The 20,909-nt window shown below is 48.2% G+C and overlaps 1 protein-coding gene across 5 annotated transcripts in view; it reads left to right on the top strand.

Moving 5' to 3' along the window:
* Positions 1–20,909, top strand: part of PSD3 (pleckstrin and Sec7 domain containing 3) — a 158,167-nt gene that overhangs the window by 24,151 nt on the left and 113,107 nt on the right. For 3 of the 5 annotated variants that reach the window (XM_034774827.1, XM_034774830.1, XM_034774829.1), the window contains 2 exons: positions 1,238–2,333; positions 11,183–11,575. In XM_034774827.1, the coding sequence (XP_034630718.1) occupies positions 1,238–2,333; positions 11,183–11,575 (1,489 nt within the window). The remainder of the gene's footprint in view (positions 1–1,237; positions 2,334–11,182; positions 11,576–20,909) is intronic. The other 2 variants (XM_034774828.1, XM_034774831.1) reach the window with 2 other exon arrangements.

Below are 20,909 nucleotides of genomic sequence, written 5' to 3'. Positions count from 1 at the left end.
TTCATCTCAGAGAGATGAAGTAAACAGAATCTAGCTATTCACAGTTATCGGAGAGCCTTTGACTTCATTACTTTGGGGCTACATGGCAATTAGACATGGGCTATGAAATGGGATCTAAATCCTAAACCCTCCAGATTTGTTTAAATTTATTATATGTAGGTCCATGTCCAATTCCAGATATATTCCCCAGGCCCATGTCAGAGTAGGGGTGGGGTATGAAGCCGGGAGATGGTTTCGATCTGGATCTCAGCCCATCTCGGTACTGTAATAATAATAATAATAGATACAACTGGGTTCTAAAACATGCTTTTAGTTTTCTTCTGAATGACTAAGTAAGTACTCAAGGCCAGATTTTTCCAAAAGTGCTCAGCCTCAACATAGGCACCTAACTGAAGTGGCCAGAGATTCGTAAGTGTAGCCTCCAGCAGCTCCCATTGAGAACAGTTGAATTAGTGTTGACGGAGAACAATCGGAGCTGCTGGATGCTTAGCTCCTTTGAAAATCTGGCCGTCAGTTTCCTCAATTGCTTTATTTTTATCAGCTTGAAAAACAAGACTGAAAATCCCCCAGCCTTCGTTTGTGACACTGGATTTCATCTTTCACTAGAAAGTTGTAAAGTGTGCTGATAAATGTCCATGCGTCGCTGCAGTTTGGGCTTCAGTTATACAAGTTCTGAAAAGACGAGGGTGTAGTGCTAGAGAGTGTCATAGTTTATTAATTCCCTTATAATCAGCTAATTGGAATCTTGCTAGCATTTCCTGTTTTGTTTGTGTGTACTTGTGGGATATGTGGGATCTGACCAGTTGCTCTTTAGAACAGCTAAAAAGAGAAAATGATAACATTAATGTATAAAACACAAGGTAATGCACACATCGTGGACGGATGTTAAACCTCCAGATACCTGCTTACTTCAGTTCCCTCATCTGGCATGTGTCCCATGCTATTCACAGGCCACTGGGACCCTGTGAAGCTCAGCAAATATTTTTGGCATTCTTAACTTGGCAGTGCTAACTTCCAAAAATATGCTCCCCCGAAACTCAAAGGTAAAAAGCCCGATTTTGAATAAATACAGTGCAGTAGCATTCAAAAAGAGCTAAATACAATAGCATTTCTCTGCAGTGGGCTTGCAGAAACAATGCAGCTAATCTGTTAGCAGAACACTGGGAATGGAGCTAATACCCTTAACAAGTAGATGGATTTACCCAATAGACAAATACACTCTCTTTCTTTTGTGTAGGTGGACAAGGAGATAGCACTCTGCTCCCACATAACGCTTCCAATGAATTTCCAGAATATGGCACGATGGAGCAAGGTGCAGAAGCACTGAGGAGTTCATCTGAGTTTCTAGCAGAGGCTATAACATGCAGTTCAGAAAGGAGGGAGGATGACCAGTTGCCTACTCTTCTTGCAAGTGGCACTTATGCAGATGTGCCAACATCTTGCATTGACGCATCACTGCTACCATCGAAAGAAGAAACGTTGCCACGTGCTGATAGACAGACTGGGATTATGAAAATTTCTAAAGAGCTAGAAGCTGCAAAAGTACAGAAGGGAGCAAATGCTTCTCTTTGTTCAGAGCTGCAAATGGAAAAAGAAAGGAATATTGGCAGCCAAGACATACAGGCAGCCAGAGAATTGGTTCCAGCAGGCCAAGAAAAACCCTCAGACAAGCCTCTTCCATCTGAAGTAAGAGCTGAGGAGAAATTGTATTTGATCATAGAAAAAGATCTGGCTACAATAGTAACTGGAGAAATGCAGTTAGAGTCCTTCCAAGCCATCAATAATAAAACTGAGGAGGTCCCCAAAGTGAAGGAGACAAGCTGTCACAGACCATCTGTACCGGCCCTGGAGGCAGACAGCAAAGTTGGGGGCGTTATCAGTATTCTGGGGGAGGGATGGTCAGATTTTGAGAAGGAATTTTCAGCGTACAATCCAGGCGAGATGCAAACGGGTCCTGGGAGGAGGATCTCGAAAGAGGCAGCTGTGAGCAAACATGTAGAATTTCAAGGGGTGGAGATTTTATGGATACAGAAAGCAGAGGAGCAGAAGGGAGTGAAGCATTCAGCGCTAGAGGCCAATGCACACTTACAAAGGGCCGTGTCTGTAGAAAATAAGTTCTCCAAAGCATCAAGCCACCCCATTCCAGCCTCGGTCTCCTCAGAGTTAGTCACTTTGTCTGAGAGTGTTTGGAACGAAGCCCAGGCAGATTTCAAACCAGGAGTTGGCTCGGAGTCTTTTTCTCAGTTGCTAGCTGAAGGTGGGGAGGATGAAGTCTTTGGGAAGGATAAACTTGCAGAAGAAAAGAACCACGTGCTAAACACAGACAGTGAAAGGTAAGAACATTCTTTGGGGCAGGGACTGAATTCCCACGTGTGGGCCATGCCTAACATCCTGTGGGAGTTGCTGCTTTGCAAATGACTGATAATATTATTTGCCTCCTGTATAGAATGTTATGGAGATGACTGTAGTGATGGCAAAGTTAATGTGGTGTTGAGGGTTGTGCTGAAGCAGGACTAAAATCCCTCTGACCTACACTTCTAAAGTTTGAATTTAGTCTTCAAATTGGGCACAATAACTGTGAAGAGGAATTCTGTTGTTTGCTCTTTACACAAGACAACATGAAGAAACCCACATGGGCACAGTTAGGTCCCAGATAACTGTGTTGACTAAATATACACAACAGGCAAGGCCTAGCTACATATGTACTGCTGCTCTGACTGATTTCTGGCAGGGTTTTAAACATAGAACACAGTGAGTGTCTCCAGAAGGATCACAAATTATTTAAAAGGATACCGCCCGATTCCTATACACTACAAGAGGATAATGGCATTTTTTATATTACATATATAAAAAATTTGTGAATGTTTGTCCCTTATTCAAATTGTGTCCTGTTTTCTTCACATTTGTTTGTATTCCTCTTGGTCAGGGGTTCTCAAACTGGGGGTCGGGAGGTTATTACATGGGGGGTCGTGAGCTGTCGGCCTCCACCCCAAACCCCGCTCTGCCTCCAGTATTTATAATGGTGTTAAATATATTAAAAAGTTTCTTTAATTTATTAGGGGGGTCGCCCTCAGAGGCTTCCTATGTGAAAGGGGTCACCAGTACAAAAGTTTGAGAACCACTGCTCTTGGTGAATGACGATAGGGCCTCCCTGCGAACCTGCACACTAGGGTGACCAGACGTCTCGATAAAATCGGGACCGTCCCGATTTTGAGCTGTTTTTTAAAACATATATGGAGTCAGTCCTTTTATTACTCAGGATCCTCTGAGTTTTGCCATGATTGACCAATGGAATGGCTCTTTAGTGTTGATTAATCTTGTGATTTTATCACTAATCTCATGATATTTGTTGGATTTCTTAAAGCTCCAAATCCTGGAGCCATGTGACTGTGAGAATTTCAGCGGTCGTTTTAAAACAAAAAGTTTTGAGCCCTCCTGGTTGTGGAGAAAAGCTTAAACATGTGATCTGAGTGCACCCTGAAGGCTCAGAAACCAGAAGACAAAAAAGTGTATTGTATTATGTTTTTAAAATCTCATGATTTTTAAGCCATCTCATGATTTTTGGGGGCCCTGGCTTTTGATTTTTCAATACTTGGAGTTGGTTCCGTGATGAGAGGCAAAATACCAGTGGGGAAAAAGGAACACTTGAAAGATGTTCAAACCTTTCTTTTTGTTAAAGTTTCCCAAGCAGTTGTAGGCAGGCTGCACAGCATGGAACGTGAGGGTGGGCACTGGGGCAGGGATGTGGCTTGAGGGATTATGTGGGGCTTTGGCAAAATGGGGAGGAGCTGTGTAGTGCTGGGACCCAGAATTTGAGGGGAACAGGGTTGTATAAAGCGAGGATTGGTATGGTGGAGGGCAGGTCTGTGTCTCTATGCAAAGGCATTGGCATTAGAAAGGCTCTGCTGGTTGCTCCATCTGCTCTCTGGCACACCAGGCCACAGCTCCAGGGGAGCCATTATTTCTGTACGGCATGATCAGTGTGTCAGGGCTGATTCCCCACTCTGGCACTTGGAGTGCAGAAGGTGGGGGCCCGCGTGGATTCTAAAAATTAATACTGGCCACTCCAGGCTGGTATTAAACTCCCAAGGTTACAGCTTCTACCCATCCAAGGTCAGAGAGATGCTGCCATCACCCAAGTGCAAAAGAACGCCCCCCTTTTGGGAACCGAGGAAGGCACACTTGAGAATTCCTTCCTATGGGGTACCCTCAAGCCCTTTTACCCCCTTACCATGGAAGAGCTGAGAAAGAAAACAAAGGAAATCAGCTGTTGCAACCAGCTAATTATACAATATATGCACAAACCTCTTAGGACACCAGAAATCCAATCCTGTTCTTAAAAAAGGTAAATGTTATTAAAAACAAAAAGAAAGAAAATACATCTGGAACTTAGGCTTTTGCTAGATTTACAAAACCCACTTACAAAAATTAAACATCAAGAATAACCTTCTTGAGGTCCAGATTAAAGGTTACAAGCAAAACAAAAGCATTTGGGGTTAGCATAGAGGAGTCCATAAGAAATAAACAAAATCAATCTATTCGCGTCTTCCTACTTATTTTCTGATCTACTTACATATCTGGGTTTCCAAATAAGCAATTTCTAGGTATATTTCTCATGATTTTCATATCTGGCCTTCAGCTTCTCACAGCATAACTGCTGCCATGTTCCCCTCTTCCCCAGAGAATGGGGGGCGGGATAGCTCAGTGGTTTGAGCATTGGCCTGCTAAACCCAGGGTTGTGAGTTTAATCCTCGAGGGGGCCATTTAGGGATCTGGGGCAAAAATCTGTCTGGGGGTTGGTCCTGTTTTGAGCAGGGGGTTGGACTAGATGACCTCCTGAGGTCCTTTCCAACCCTGATATTCTATGAACAACCACCACAGACAAAGGAAAATTTTCCCCCAATTTTAAGAAGTTCTAGCCCTCCCGTTGACTCTTTTGGTCAGGTGTCCATTCACTTCCCTTTACCGACTTTTTAAAGCAAGTAGAGAACAGCTACCAAGAGGGATTCTATAGCTAACTGGTTAGCTGGATGTCCACAAAAGTGAGCTGCCCCCCTTTCATTTATCACACAGTGCATCAAGAGCACCCCATGATGCTGCTGTCTCTGTGCACCAGGGAGTATAGGTGGCAGCTTCAAGCAAGCCTTCCAAGCGCTGATTTGGTGCTGAGGCACCGATCTCCGTCTCCTCCTTCCAGGGTGTCCACATAGCATTGTTCCCTGCCCGCCACCAACCAAACCCACTTTATCAATTGCCTGGTTCCTCTGACTTCCCTGATACCAGGAGAGCCATTTCAGGGCAGGGCCGCCCGGGGGGGGCAAGTGGGGCAATTTGCCCCAGGCCCCGCAGGGGCCCCCAGGAGAGTTTTTCGGGGCCCCTTCACTCGCTCCAGGGCCCCCGGAAAACTGTCGCTGGCACCGGTCCCCCGGAGCGTCTTCCACTCCGGGTCTTCGGCGGCAATTTGGCGGTGGGGGTCCTTCCACTCCAGGACCTGCCGCCGAAGTGCTCCGAAGACCCACTGCAGGGGGTCCTTCCGCCCCGGGACCCGCCGCCAAAGTGAATCCTCTGGGCGGCCCTGTTTCAGAGGCTACTTAGGCACCTGAAAACTCTAGGTTTTTGGCAGATGATAACTTAGAAATTATCAGAGGGGTAGTCGCGTTAGTCTGTATCCACAAAAACAACGAGGAGTCCAGGGGCAATTTAAAGACTAACAGATTTATTTGGGCATAAGCTTTCGTGAGGTACTTATTTGGGCATAAGCATCTGAAGAAGTGGGTTTTTTTACCCACGAAAGCTTATGCCCAATTTAGAAATTAGCTGACAACAGCACTGTATCTATAAAGAAAGAAAAAAGTATATATACAAACATCAAATAAAGACATGTGATGGGGTGTACCTACCCCGCACTAGCCCTGAAAGGGTTAACTCTGCTTTGCAGGCTGAGGAAGCTCCGCCCCTCCGCCCCTGCTGGGCATGCTCACCTGGAGGCAGCATATAAAAGGTAGCAGCCCAGCTCAGTCTGGGGAGGCTGCTGATGGGGAAGGATACAGGCTGCAAGATCACTGCAGGGAGTTGCTACAAACTCCAATTATGGGACTATGGCTCACAGAGTTCCTGACTGGAGACTCCAGGCTGCTCGATGAGCCCAGATAAAGGACGGTACCAGTGGGAGCCTGGCCATTTGGGGACCCAGGGAGTTTCGACGAGGGGGAAAGGGTAAGAAGCAGCCAGGGGTCTTCAACTCTTTGCCGGTGAGTAAACCGGGGGATTGGTCAGCATGTTTCGGGAGGATCCCCGCTGACTCGGTGGTGAGCACCCCCACCACCGCTAGGGCCCTGGGCTGGGGCTTGGAGGAGCAGGGAGGGCATGAGTCCCCTAACCTGGAGTGCCACACACCCCTGAGTGGCACCTCACTCTCCCAACCGGCCGTGCAATCTCACAGAGGAGGGCTACTTCACTGACTTTGGCCATTGGGCCACGCTGCCCTGACGGGAAGGCCCGCTCACTGACTCTGGTTGCTAAGTAAAACGACCCCATGTTACAGTAAGGGTCATTGGCATAGGACCTGATCGACTGCAGAATCGCCTCCACCCTTCCATCAAACCCTACGTGACCCGACACCCCCTGATGGGGTGTACCTACCCCCTGACAACAAATTTTTAAATTTATATGTAAATTTAGAACAACCAGGAGATAATCCAGCAGGATATTCCCAACGCCAAGCCTTGAGGTACCAGTTTTGGAGCCTTAATACAGATATCAGAAACACAAGTTACTCATTCTCAGATTAAATTTGATCAGTTACCCGGTAACTAGGAAGATTTTTTTTAATTCCTTCCCTGGCTTAACCTTGAAAGCCAAATTGGGTTCTTTCTGCTTCTCTCATCTTCACCAGTAATACAGTTCACAATTCTGTTGGTGTGTGAGGAATACAGCTTGCTTTCCTTGACTGATATTGGTTCCTGCACCATTAAGAGTAAAAACGTGTTTGTAGTTATAAAATAAAGGGATTTGACTTGAAATAGAAAGTAGAAGTATTTGATTGTGGCGACGTTTTTACAGGGCCACTTTTCTGACCACAACTGGACTTTAAAGAAGAAAACAACATTTATTACTGTCAGGCTGGACATACAAGATGTGCCAATGAACAACCTTATTATCCATCATCTAAGTCATTAGTTAGGAGAGTGTGCGGTTTTGAGGGTAGAGTAGCAGAATGGGGATCAGGGCTGAGATACATTTCCAGCTTTTATCCTTGTCTACACTACCACTTACTTCAGTATAGCGTATGTCGCTCAGGGGTGTGAATAAGCCACCCCCCCCGAGCGGCGTAAGTTACACGGACCTAAGTGCCGGTGTGGACAGCGCTATGTTGGCGTAAGAGCTGCTCCTACCAACATAGCTACTGCCGCTCACGGAGTTGGAGTTGTTATGCCGAGGGGAGAGAGGCATAGAGCGTCTTCACCAGATGTGCTACAGTGGCGCAACTGATGTAGTGCTTCTGATGTAGTCCTAACATCTTCCGACATTTTGTGGCAAGTAAGGGACACTGGTTAGGTTTAAAATGTTAAAGTATATTCCTACTTCGTTACAATTGAAATAATTGTAGAAAAATCTAGATTACTTTCTATCAGGCTATTTACTTTTTGCAGTTCACCAAACTTCAAATAGATTATTTAACTCTTGGAAACATCCTACTAGGGCAAGGCCCTGTGAGTTTATACTGCACCTGCCTGGGGCTCTCCGGGTGTTACCCTAGTACAAACTAGAAACTGACTTTAAACAGGAGTGAAACTGATACTTTAAAGTCACTTTCACTTCTGGTTAAAGGCTAGTTGCTTTCCAGAAGGCTCTTAAACACAACACTATGGTGATTGATCTGCAGTTCTCACTGGAGAATATCTAAAACCAAGCCCCAAGAAAATTCCACATTTTAATGTTGAGAAAAAATTGAGTCTTGTTTATTATTTAGAGTTTGTGTGTGTGTGTGTGTGTGTGTATGTGTGTGTATAGAGTACCATTCTGTGTTTGGACACTGTGCCTTAGTTACCATTGCTGTAAAATGGGAATAACAATACATGCCTGCCTGCCATATGGAATTCTAAGGGTTAGATTGAGATCTGTGGGACCGGAACTGGGCCTTCTTAATGGTTTGTATGGTGCCTAGCACAATGGGCGCCTCCTACTGATTAAGGTCTTTGGGCGCTACTGTAATGTTACTCAGCTGTTGAGATGCCTGCTGGTGGTAGCTGAAGGGGACTTACCAGGTGGGTGGGATGCCAGTGGAGTACAGGTCGATCTCTGTGCTGGCCAGCAGCACGGCCTTCATCCCCTGCCAGCTCAGCACCTGCTGGCAGAATTTGCAGCACAGCCTGGGGGGGGGACACCTGTCCTTGAAGCTGCAACCACTAGTGGACATGAGGGCTCTGGAGCAGAAGGGCCTGTGCCCAGTCTCTTAAGGAGTGGAGAGGTTGCTCCCTGCTTCTCTGAGGGCAAATGGACCTCCACACCCATGTAGCTGCTCCTAGCCTCCCCTTTTTTACCTCCCCTTGCCCCAGGTCCTGCTCCCACGCCCCCTGCTCCCTCCCTCAGAGCACAGTCCTATGCCCTCATCTCTTTCTTCCCCTGGATGTTGACTCCCCTTTCCCATCCCACTGGACCTCTCCCACCCAGGCTCCAACACCCCCCGCCACTGGGAGCCCTCTCCTTCCCACCACCACCACATCTGGGGACTGTCTCCTTCTCCTCCCCCCCCCCCCCATTCCCCCCCGGGCCCCTGTGCTACCCCCCCCCCCCCCGCCCCGACTGACCCCTTCCTTGCCTGCCCCACCCTCAGAGGCAGACGAGGGGACGGGTGGGAGAGCTGGCACAGCGGGAGCCGTAGCGGAGAACCCTTTCTCCTGGAGGAGGAGATCTGGCTCTATGGCGCTGCAGGTCAGAGCTCCACCTGTGGCTGGGGTGAGCACCACGAGATATGAAACGGGGGGGGATGGGACAGGTGCCTCCCCCTGCTCTCCCTAAATGGGGAGGCACTTGCCCGATACCACCGCCAGGCTCACCAAGCAGCAGCGCCTTGGGGGCTGAGGAGAGGTGAGCAGCTAATTTGAGAGGGAATGGGAAGGGTAGGGATGAGGGAGAGCAGAGTTATGTGAGGGGAGCATGAGGGAGCGTGTGGCTTGAGTTAGGCGGGGCCTAGAGTTGGAGAAGCAGAGGGGAGAGGTGCTGTGTACTGACAAACCACCTGTGATTTGTCGTCCTAGAGCTCCCCTTGCCACTCCTCCGAGCTCCATCTTTACTCTGTCCCTGCGCCCCCCACATGCTCTAACAGCCCAGCTCTGCAGTCCCAGACTCTCCCCTAGATTCCCTCCAACTTATACATCCAGGACCATGTCCAAAAGCTGCATGTGATATTGAACGAGTGGGTGGGGAGTACATTGGGCGGGGGTGTGTCTGGGAGTGTAGCAGGGCTGTAGGGTCAGGAAGATGGTGGCAATCTAAGCATTGTGATGGGGAATAGGACTTCATAGGGGATGATGGCTGGGAATTCAGTTCTGCAGGGAGCTGGGGCACTGCATGGGGCCTGGCAGAGGATAGCAGGTATCAACACTGCTATGTGATGGACAGCTCTCAGTGCCAATACCTGCTTACTAAAATAGCGGGGGGATTTCCCCACAAACCTGGCAGACTAAGCAATGTAGAGCCCATACAAAACCAAGGAAATAAGTAGTTATGTCTTTCAATACCACATCTACATCCACTCATCAGTTCCCCTATTAACCACAACAAATCTCTCTTCCTCCACCCTCGACACACATTTCTCTTTCCTCATCCTGCGCAGTTGAAACACAGCCTAAACTCCACTGCAAGCAACGCACTGGTTTCAGTGCTGTCATTTCTGCATGAAAACCACTGTCCAATTTAGCACAGTTGCTAACATCACATTCCATAAACAGTGCAGAAAGTCACAGCTCTCAGCTGCCACCCTTCCTGCGCTTCCATTAGAAACCCAGCTACAGAAGAATGATGTGCCAAACCAAACCCATGTTAATCCTCAGAACGCATTAGCACGTAAGTTATAAACAAGCTTGGTCATGGGCTTTGGGAAGAAGGAGTGGGACACAGTAATGATAAGGAGTCTTCTGCAGATCTGCATCTGAGGCTGCTATTTCAGAGGGTGAAGTGGCAGAAGAAGATGATCCCTGCCTAGATTTGGGTTGCCTCCTGGAGGACCAAGGGTAACATTTTCATTAGCACCTAAGTTCCATTTTGAAAAGTGACTTAAAGACTTGGCCTAAGCCCTATTGACTTTCAATGAGACGCAGACTCCTAAATCACATAGGCCAGTTTGAAAACGTTAACCCAGGACTGCTGAGCGTATGCCCCTAACCAGAAGATGTCTGAGGACCAGGGAAGGAAGACTGCTTATTAGAAGTCTGATGAAGACCAAACAACCTCGCTTGGTTGCCTTCCGTTTCTCAAGTACCTCATCCCTCTTTGACTTAAAGAAATCAGAGTTCTCTAAGGGGAGGTTTAGAACCCTGGTATGGCCATCTGCAGAAAGGCCAAACAGTGCTGCACATTCCACTTAAATTTTGATACTACCTGTGCTGGGTGTTTACTCTGTTGCATTAGAGTATTAGGTTGCATTTAATAGAGGTTTGTATTAGTTTTTCCTCTGAGGCCCTGACACCTCACTGGGATTGTGCGGGGCTGAGTTGCTTCCCCTCCCTCCCCCCGCTGGACTGGGACTAAGCTCCTGGTGAAGCATCTTATCTACTATAATTCCTTTTGTGTTGCAGTCAGTAGAGGTGCTGTGTGTGTGGGGGGAGCTAGATGTCTGTATTTGTGACTAGTACTCTTCCTCAGAAAAGCACACTGTATCTTTCACTGAACACAGCAAGCTGATGTTGTTCCTTAGTAAACATCATGTTTTCTTTTCTCCCGAACATTATTTCCTCCCTTCTCAGAACTGTAGCACACCAGGGAGGAAGACTGTTAGTTCTGTACTGCAGCACGGCGCTGGAACCAAAGTATCATTTCTGCATTGTATTTGAATAACTAGAACTCAAGACCATTGAGTTCCTTTTTATATGTGTGACTCACTCACTGGGAAAATAAGCAGATTTACTCAACAGTTCTAATCGAACAAAAGTTAAACCGACTCTTTTTGGTTTATTCCTAGGATCATGGAGGAGGAAGAAGCAGCCACGGGAGGATGTGAAGATGTCCTTGGACAAAGGCATGTAGAAGTCTCCATTGATGTGTATAGCTCGCAGTTTGAAAACATTCTAGACAATGCTTCTTTATATTATAGTGCGGAATCCCTGGAGACTTTATATTCGGAACCCGATAGCTACTTTAGTTTTGAAATGCCACTCACTCCGATGATCCAGCAACGTATCAAGGAAGGCAGTCAGTTCTTAGAAAGAACTTCTGCTTCAGGACAGCAAGATGTCTGTAAGCTTCCCACAAATGGTGAGATCAAGAGTCAATGCGGAGAGATCTCCAGTGGACTAAGGGACGTAAGTGACACCCTCTTCAGAAGAGACGTCACAGAGGTTACTCATTTGGACAGGTAAAAAAAATTTTTTTTAATGAGCATTTGCTTCTGCAGCATATCTCAGAATTCATTTTGGAATTCATAATGATGAAGATTTTTAATGAGGGTGTATAACTGTGTCCAGTGAAACAAATTTAATAATTTATTACAAAGTACAAAAATATTACATGCTGCCTGCTATGCAAGGAGAATGACAAGGAAGACAAACTAGAGAAGAGTGACAGGGAAAATGCAAGAGGATGCAGTGTATTTGTAGGCAGTTTCTTGTTTTTTGGAGCACCTGTTTGGTAAGTTAGACATCACGCTCTGTGCTGGGTTGGAGGCTGAAGAGTGCAGGGTGGGGATGGGGTGAGGAAAGAGGGGCAAGTCAGACACAGAAGCAATAAAGTCAAATTGTTTTCAATCTCCCAGTCTATCAATAGTGGCAGGAAGCCCTAGTGCTTAGAGTGGTGCACCTAATGCTACAGTCGTACAAATTACAACAAGCCCGGTTTACAAATGAAGCTACAAATGACTCTTGATGAGGGGGGGCTCAGATTGCTGAATGAGCCCCTCAAGAAGGGTTTTAATGGCTTTGCTGCACAAAGAGGAGAGATGGAACCAAAAGTAGACTGATGCCAACCGGGCTGAGCAGGGCGGGGTGTTGTCACAAAGGTAGGCTTGAGAAAGCAGTACACATGTTGTGCATTTTGTACCTTGGGGAACAGAGAGATCAGGAAGGACTGGATTGGTATGATCTTGCCAGGCTGTGTATGCTAGGATACAGCGTGTGCATTGACTTCACTTCTTTTTTTCCTTTTGTGCTAGGCTCACAAAGTTAACCCTTAGAAATAGAATAGAAATACTGTCTGCTAATGAATAAAAGTTATTAAAAGATAAGCTACCTGTACAGGGACGCTCTCAGTAGTTTAGACCCATCATTTAGTTATTTCTCCCTCCCTTCCTCAACTTTTTTTTAACAAGCCTTGGACAACGTTGTACTATTTGAAGTAAATAGGAACAAAGCAATTGCAGAGATGCTGCAAACAGCATGAGGCCAGAAACCTGTATAGATCCCAACTCTGGCAGCTCTGAATTCCACAGAAATGCTGCTCAGTGGAATTGCCCCTAGACATGACAGCAGAAAGGCAAGGTAATGGGCAAATCTCCATGAGCAGTTGTTACATTACTGCAGCTCCTAGCAGCCAATGAATAGAAAGGATCTGTCTGGGAAGTGCCCAAACTGGCCCTTCAGGATATGTTTACACTGCAAGGAAAGACCCGGATAGTAGAACTCAAGTTAGCAGACCCTGGGTATTATTGCCTGGGGCTTGAACATCTACCCTCATGTGTAACCGAGGCAATTATTGAACCTTGGGTCCCAACCTAAGTTCCCTCTAAGCTGCGTGGCCACGCAGCTGTCTTTTAAGCCCCGCACAGGGGCTCAGGGCTGTGGCGGGGAGAGAAGCCTCTCCCCCAGCATGGAGCTGGCCCAGCGGGGAGAGGCACTCCTCCCCACTGGCCGCAGCTTGGACCTGCCCTGGACTTGCCGCGGCTGGGGGAGAGGAGCCCCTGCCTTGGCCTAGCCCCACCAGAGCTGCTGCAGCCGGGGAGAGGCGCCGCTTTCCCAGCCCCGAGCTGCTGAGGCAAGAGAGGGCTGGGGGGAGTCCTCTCTCTCCCCACTGCAGCCCCTGGGCAGCCTGCACCCCAAGCCCCTCATCCCTGGCCCTACCCCAGAGCCCGCACCCTGGCCCACACTCCAAACTCCTCGGCCCCACCTCCACCCCATTAGTTTTGTTATGTGCACCAGTATGAAGGTCATGTGTCACACATTGCCCCCATATTGGTGCACATAACAAAATTCATTCCGAACATGGATGTAAAAAATTAGAGGGAATACTGGTCCCAACCTGGGGCTCCAGCATCTATGCTACGTTATGTGGGCCTGAGTCCAGCCACCCATATCCCAGACTTCCTGGAAGCATCTCCTATAGATAAGGTTGCCCAACACTTGCCATTATAAGACCCTGTTTGGGGTTACTGATTGCTTTGTCAATTTCCCATGCTGGGAATCTGCCTCAGGTTGAATTTTATGGGAAATTTTCAGTTAAAATGGTTTGACTATGAGGTTATCAAAAAATATATCATTTTCGCCAGCTTCTGAGTTTCCCTAACTGGGTTCTCTGGTCATCTCCTCTCCTGAGATTTTCCACTATTCTCTCTGTGTTCCCTGCTTTAAGCCAGTGTTCTCAACCTGGGGTACTTGGACCCCTGGGGGTATGCAGAGGTCTTCCAGAGGGTACATCAACTCATCTAGATATTTGCCTAGTTTTACAACAGGCTACATAAAAAGCACTAGTGAAGTTAGTACAGACGTTCATACAGACAATGACTTGTTTATACTGCTCTATATACTGTACACTGAAGTGTAAGTACAACATTTATATTTCAGTTGATTTATTTTATAATTATATGGTAACAATGAGAAAGTCAGCCATTTGTCAGTAATAGCATGCTGTGACACTTCTTTGTATTTTTTTGTCTGATTTTGTAAGCAAAGTAGTTTTTAAGTGAAGTGAAACTTGGGGGTACACAAGACAAATCAGACTCCTGAAAGGGGTACAGTTGTCTAGAAAGGTTGAGAGCCACGGCTTTAAACGCTAGGTAGGCATTGTAACGAGAAATTTGCATGCAGTATAGCATGCAGTCACTAGATGCCACTGTGTGCTGTCTATTGTTCCAGATAAAGGGTGAAATCCAGGCCCGGTTGAATTTAATGGGATTGTTACCATTGACTTCAGTGGGCCCAGGATTGCTGTCATGGTGTGATCCCCTGGGAATGGACTCAAGTTCCATGTAGCTCCAATGGGACTCTCCGCAGCCTGAGGGGTTGGTTGATGGATGGAGGGTACACCCAGGAGAGCTGGCTGAGGACCAATCCTGTGAAGATTTACACATGGGCTTGGTGTTCAGCATGTGAGCAGTTCCACTGCATTCAATCCCATGCTTAAAGCCACGTATGCCTGTCAGAATGTTCAGGGCTGACGCATAAAAATTGAGATTCGGGGATCAGATTCTGGCTTAAATGGGGTCGAGGGCAAGCGTTCTCAACCTTTTTCTTTCTGAGCCCCCCTCAGCATGCTATAAAAACTCCGGGGCCCAGCTGTGGGGGAGGAGGGACCCTGGGGCATAGGTGTAGTTTGACTTCTATTGGGGGTGGGGGCCCAGGGGCTGGCAGGGCTCAGGCCAGCCCTGCACAGCAGGGTCCAGGAAGGGAGTGCCACCTCTAGTCCCTGACTCACCTCCTCAGGCCACCCACCTGTCTGAGGCTGTGTGCCAGTGGCTGCTCCCCGAGGGCTCTGCTGGGTCTGGAGATGCCCGGGCAGCTCGGCCCAGCTGCGTGAGCAGTCAAAGGGGGCTGGGAGCGGAGGAGCAGCCACAACCCCCGGGCACCAGCAGCAGACGGGGAATGCCAGGGCTGCCCACTCCATGGCACCACCAGCCAGAGAAGCAGCTGCCCTGCACTGCCTGGCTCTGGCTTCTTGCCTAGGACCTGGCCAGAGGGTGGGGCCTGAGGGGGGCTGAGGGAGAAGAGGTGGGGGGAGGGAGGAAGCTTCCCCCAGGACTATCTCACTCTGAGTAAGGCGCTGCAGTTTGGGGGGCAAGACCCTCGTGCCCCCCCAACTCTGCCTATGGGCTCAGGGTTTCTGCCTGTGGTGGTGGTGCTTCAGCCCCGCCGCTCCTGGCTTCAGGGGAACAGGGGGGCTCGGGGTTTTAGCACCACACTGCTCCTGGCTTCAGCCCCACGGGGAGTTGCGGGGTCTCAACCCTGCACCGCACCCCATTTCAGCCCCGCAGGGGATACCAGGGCTCGCGGCTTCAGCCCCGTGCCCCTCCCTGATTCAGCCCCGCAGCAGGCCCCGGGGCTCACGGCTTCAGCCAAACCACACCAAACTAACAACCACCCAGGACAGTTCACTGTCTCCTCAGATTCAGACACACACAATTTGGAGTGGAAAGTGCAAGAAAAACCTTCCCAGATGCTGATTCTGGTTTCTGGAGTAACAGTTCATGAAAGACAGCTGGTTCTTTAAATCCAATATCTATGCAAAAGATACAGGCTTGACAGGGAAGGGTCAATGAGTTCCATGTTAAAACTCGAAAATAGCCTTTTTTTGTGCGTGTGTGTGTGTAAAGAACGGAGAAGCAACCACTTGACATTCCCCCAGTTCTCACGAACTCAGAATGAAATAATCTTGATAGATAGACGTGAAAGGCCTGGTTTCCTGTACTCCAAGATGCCCTTTTATGCAGTGCTGGCCGTATAAAGGGGCCGTAGTGCGGATGAGAATCAGGCCCTAGATGTTGATCAGTTTGGGTGTAATGTATGGCAATAATGCAACTCAATCTGTTAATGAATGTGCAGAAGTAGTGCAGACAGGGATGTTGCTCCGCTCCTAGGAGCGCTCTCTTGGAGGGAGAAACACTGCTCTGTGAAGGCCAGTCACATGGCTCTGAAATAAATAAATAGATAAAAAATGATTAGAGACTTCCAGGCTACAAGTTCCTATGGGCTCCTTTGTGTCTGGGTGTTTCTCCCCTGACAGCCTATCAGCTGCTGACCTTGACTCCATTCCGTAAGTCCTAACACAAACTATGCATGACAAAACCCAGGATCACTATGACAATATCCTGCAGAATCCTGAATGGTGGGGGCAGGGAGGGCACTGCCTTGCTTTGCTGAAATCAGCCAGCTGGCAGGTTCTTAGCGGGAGCTTTGCTGAGTCTCTCTGAAGTACAGGTTTGCTTGTTTTTAAGAGGAATCCTCTCCTCATATGTACAGTTCAGTTATCCAGCTATTTTTGCTGATGGTGCTTAGAGCTCAACGGAGGAGGGGAGAAATGGGGATGAATGAGACCTGGGTGCTGCTTGTGTTCCTGGGGAAAGATTTTCAATCTTCTATTTCCTGTGGGGTTTAATAGCTGGAGATCTCTTTCTCTCCTCGAGCCGGTCTGTCCGTGTAACTATCGTTTCCCTGCGACGTGCAGGTTTGCAATAGTCAAGATGGAGGGTTTCGTTTAGTCAGAACAGCAGAGAATTGGGAGCTTGTACTTTGTCTTCCTGTCACTCCCTTGTGGCAGGGTGTACAACCTTTAAGACCGATTAGCTTAGAAGGGGCGTGTGCCTTATTGCTGCACGGCAGCACCCAGACATTAGGCCTGAATCCCCATTGCCCTGCCATTGTGTAGTGATTTATACCAGTGCAAAGTGGGGACAAAATGCAGCCGTTCTGATTGGGTAGCATTTTGCATCTACTTTGCATTCATTGGGTGTAAATGCTTACCCAGAATGCAGGACAACGGTGCACCAGCCCCGGTATGCCCAGCTAGTGCATAGTTCTTGTGATTCCTCTATACTTCTTGTATCTGGGGCTACTGGTTTTCTCTTGGATACTGTTTCTTTAATTGTCCTGCCCTTGTTCTCACTAGCTTTACCCTTGGGGTGAGAAGAAAAACATGGTATTTCCTCTTCCTGGATCTTCGGGAAGTTTTCAAAGGGGGCAGGCTGATCTCAGAATGTGAAGATTTGGGCCACAATTTCCTGACGTTAGGCTCTTAAATCCATAGTTAGGCACCTAAATAAGAGAACTGCAGCTGCCATTGTCTTCAAGGGATTCGGGTGCTCAGGCTTGCAGAAAATCAGGTCACTTTTATCTAGGTGCCCTGAATTTAGACAACACAGATTTAAAGATATTGGTATCACTCCATTTTATAAAAAAGCAACCCTGAAGGTTCTCAGCAACAGTCCACAACAAAGCTTCCAGCGTGCAGCAGGGTTCTCCTTAGCATGGTTATGTGATTTTTTTGTGTGTGTGTGGGGGGGCCTTTCCCAGAGTTTCACAGTAATAGGTTGTAGGTCTTAAACGGAAAGGGGAAATGCTGCTTAACAGTTTTGAAGACCCCATCAAAGGTAACTTCTTTGCTTGCTTGCTTTTTAAAATAGCTGTTTATTTAGGAAGCATGAACAGTTTTTCAGATTTTTACCGTAAAAGCACCAATGATGCACTATCAGCAATTAAGAAATGAGCTCATCACGTTTTGTTTAGAGAAGCATCATGCAACAGTACAATTAACAGGCCAGAATCTTGGCCTCAATCCACTTCCTTTGCAATGCTCAGGTGGCAGAGAGGGAGCAGAAATCACCCATAAGTCACCCCGCAGAGGATTCCCCTCGTATGGGAGAGCCCCCAGAAGGGGTGGAGTTGGGCTCCTAACTCCGGTAGAGCTCCTTTGAAAATTTAATGTAGGTGCTAGGCTGCTGGTAGCAAAAGAAAAAAATTGCCCAGAATGGTTCCAAGAAATATGTGAAGTTACAGTTATGGAAATTTAATACATCAAATGCCTGCACAGCCAAATAGAGAGGACAAATAGATATTGGGGGCAAGTCTACACTACAAAATTAAGTCGACCTAAGTTACATCCATGTACACCCACTGCAGTAATTGAATCGGTTTTATACGTCCACACTATGCACCAGGAGCACTTGCACCGATTTAACCGCCAGCGTGAGTTGTTGTGGGATGGTTTCTGAGAGGCAGCAACAGTTGATGTAAGCAATGTCTACACTCTCACTGCTGCTCGACTTAAGCACTATGGCCTGGTCTACACTACGGGTTTAGGTCGACTTTAGCAGCGTTAAACCGAATTAAGCCTGGACACGTCCACACAACGAGGCCCTTTCTTTCGACTTAAAGGGCCCTTTAAACCGGTTTCTTTACACCACCTCCGACGAGGGGATTAGCGATAAAACCGGCCTTTGCGGGTCGGAATTGGGGTAGTGTGGACGGAATTCGATGTTATTGGCCTCCGGGAGCTATCCCACAGTGCTTCATTGTGACCGCTCTGGACAGCGCTCTCAACTCAGATGCACTGACCAGGTAGACAGGAAAAGACCCGCGAAGGTTTGAATTTCATTTCCTGTTTGCCCAGCGTGGAGAGCACAGGTGACCACGCAGAGCTCATCAGCACAGGTAACCGTCATGGAGTCCTCCCAGGATCGCAAAAGAGCTCCAGCATGGACCGAACGGGAGGTACGAGATCTGCTCGCCATATGGGGAGATGAAGCAGTGATAGCTGAACTCCGTAGCAGTAAAAGAAATGGAAAAGTATTAGAAAAGATCTCCAAGGCCATGAAGGACCGAGGCCATAACAGGGACACACAGCAGTGCCGCGTGAAAATTAAGGAGCTAAGGCAAGCCTACCACAAAGCCAGAGAAGCAAACGGAAGGTCCGGGGCAGAGCCGCAAACTTGCCGCTACTACGCGGAGCTGCATGCGATCCTAGGGGGTGCAGCCACCACTACCCCAACCGTGTGCTATGACTCTCTCACTGGAGAAACACACAGGGAAGACGGTTCGGGGAACGAGGAAGATGACGATGGAGGTACTGTAGGTAGCTCACAGCAGCAAGGAAGCGGAGAAACCGGTTTCCCCAACAGCCAGGATCTGTTTGTTACCCTGGACCTGGAACCAGTAACCTCCGAACTCACCCAAGACCCTCAGGGCACACAGGAGACCTCTGGTGAGTGTACCTTTGTAAATATTTGTAAACATTACACATGGTTTAAAAGCAAGCGTGTTTAATGATTAATTTGCCCTGGCAATCGCGGCCAGTACATCTACTGGAAAAGTCTGTTAACGTGTATGGGGATGGAGCGGAAATCCTCCAGGGACATCTCCAGAAAGCTCTCCTTTATGTACTCCCAAAGCCTTTGCAAAAGGTTTCTGGGGAGGGCTGCCTTATCCCGTCCGCCATGGTAGGACACTTTACCACGCCAGGCCAGTAGCACGTAGTCTGGAATCATTGCATAACAAAGCATGGCAGCGTATGGTCCCGGTGTTTGCTGGCATGCAGACAATATCCATTCCTTGTCTCTCTTTGTTATCCTCAGGAGAGTGATATCATTCATGGTCACCTGGTTGAAATGGGGTGATTTTATTAAGGGGACATTCAGAGGCGCCCGTTCCTGCTCTTCTGAACAGAAATGTTCCCCGCTGTTAACCATGCGGTGGAGGGGAGGGGTGAAGTGATCATCCCAGAGAATCGTGTGTGTGTGTGTGGGGGGTGGTTTACTTGTGTTTGTGCCGCATGTTAACCGGGAAACTGCAGCCCCCTCCTTTTACATTGAAACCCCATTTTAAATGGACAACCCAATTCATCCTTGAGATGGGAAATGCGCTGCTGTTTGCAACCTTTCCCGCATGTTAAGAAGGTTAAATAAGCCAAAACACTGTGGCCTACGATGGCTGCCTGCAAGCCGAAATATGCAACCTTGTAATGAAAGAGTGTACCCATTGTTCCCTAAAATGTGTCTTTTTTAACCACCTCTCCCTTCTCCTCCACCAGCTGCAAATGTTTCTCCTTCGCAGAGGCTCGTGAACATTAGAAAGAGAAAACGTAAGACGAGGGACGAGATGTTCACGGAGCTGCAGATGTCCTCCCACGCTGATAGAGCACAGCAGAATGCGTGGAGGCAGTCAATGTCGGAGATGAGAAAAGTCCAACATGAACGAGAGGAGAGGTGGCGGGCTGAAGACGATAGGTGGCGTCAGCTTGCAGACAGACGGCAAGAGGCAATGCTCCGTCTGCTGGAGCATCAAAGTGATATGCTCGAGCGTATGGTTGAGTTGCAGGAAAGGCAGCAGGAGCAGAGACCGCCGCTACAGCCCCTGTGTAACCAACAGCCCTCCTCCCCAAGTTCCATAGCCTCGTCACCCAGACGCCCAAGAACACGGTGGGGGGGCCTCCGTCCACCCAGTCACTCCACCCCAGATGATCGCCCAAGCATCAGAAGGCTGGGCTTCAATAAGAGTTAAAGTTTTAAAATGCAGTGTGTCCTTTTCCATCCCTCCTCCCCCACCCATCCCTGCTACCTTGGCAATTATCCCCCTACCTCTGTAAGGAACTAATAAAGAATGCATGAATGTGAAAAAACAATGACTTTATTGCCTCTGCAAGCGGGAGGGGAGGGGAGGGTGGGGTGGGGTGGTTGGTTTACAGGGAAGTAGAGTGAACCGGGTCGGGGGGGGGGTTGGAGGGTTCATCAAGGAGAAACAAACAGAAGTTTCACACAGTAGCCTGGCCAGTCACAAAACTCGTTTTCAAAGCTTCTCTGATGCGCACCGCGCCCTGCTGTGCTCCTCTAACCGCCCTGGTGTCTGGCTGCGCGTAATCAGCGGCCAGGCGAGTTGCCTCAACCTCCCACCCCGCCATAAATGTCTCCCCCTTACTCTCACAGATATTGTGGAGCGCACAGCAAGCAGCAATAACAATGGGGATATTCTTTTCGCTGAGGTCTGAGCGAGTCAGTA

The sequence above is a fragment of the Trachemys scripta genome, chromosome 6 (genome assembly GCF_013100865.1).
Source record: "Trachemys scripta elegans isolate TJP31775 chromosome 6, CAS_Tse_1.0, whole genome shotgun sequence".
NCBI lineage: Eukaryota > Metazoa > Chordata > Testudines > Emydidae > Trachemys > Trachemys scripta.
The sequence above is the reverse complement of the archived record's forward strand: the minus strand, read 5'-3'. Positions and strand labels throughout refer to the sequence as shown.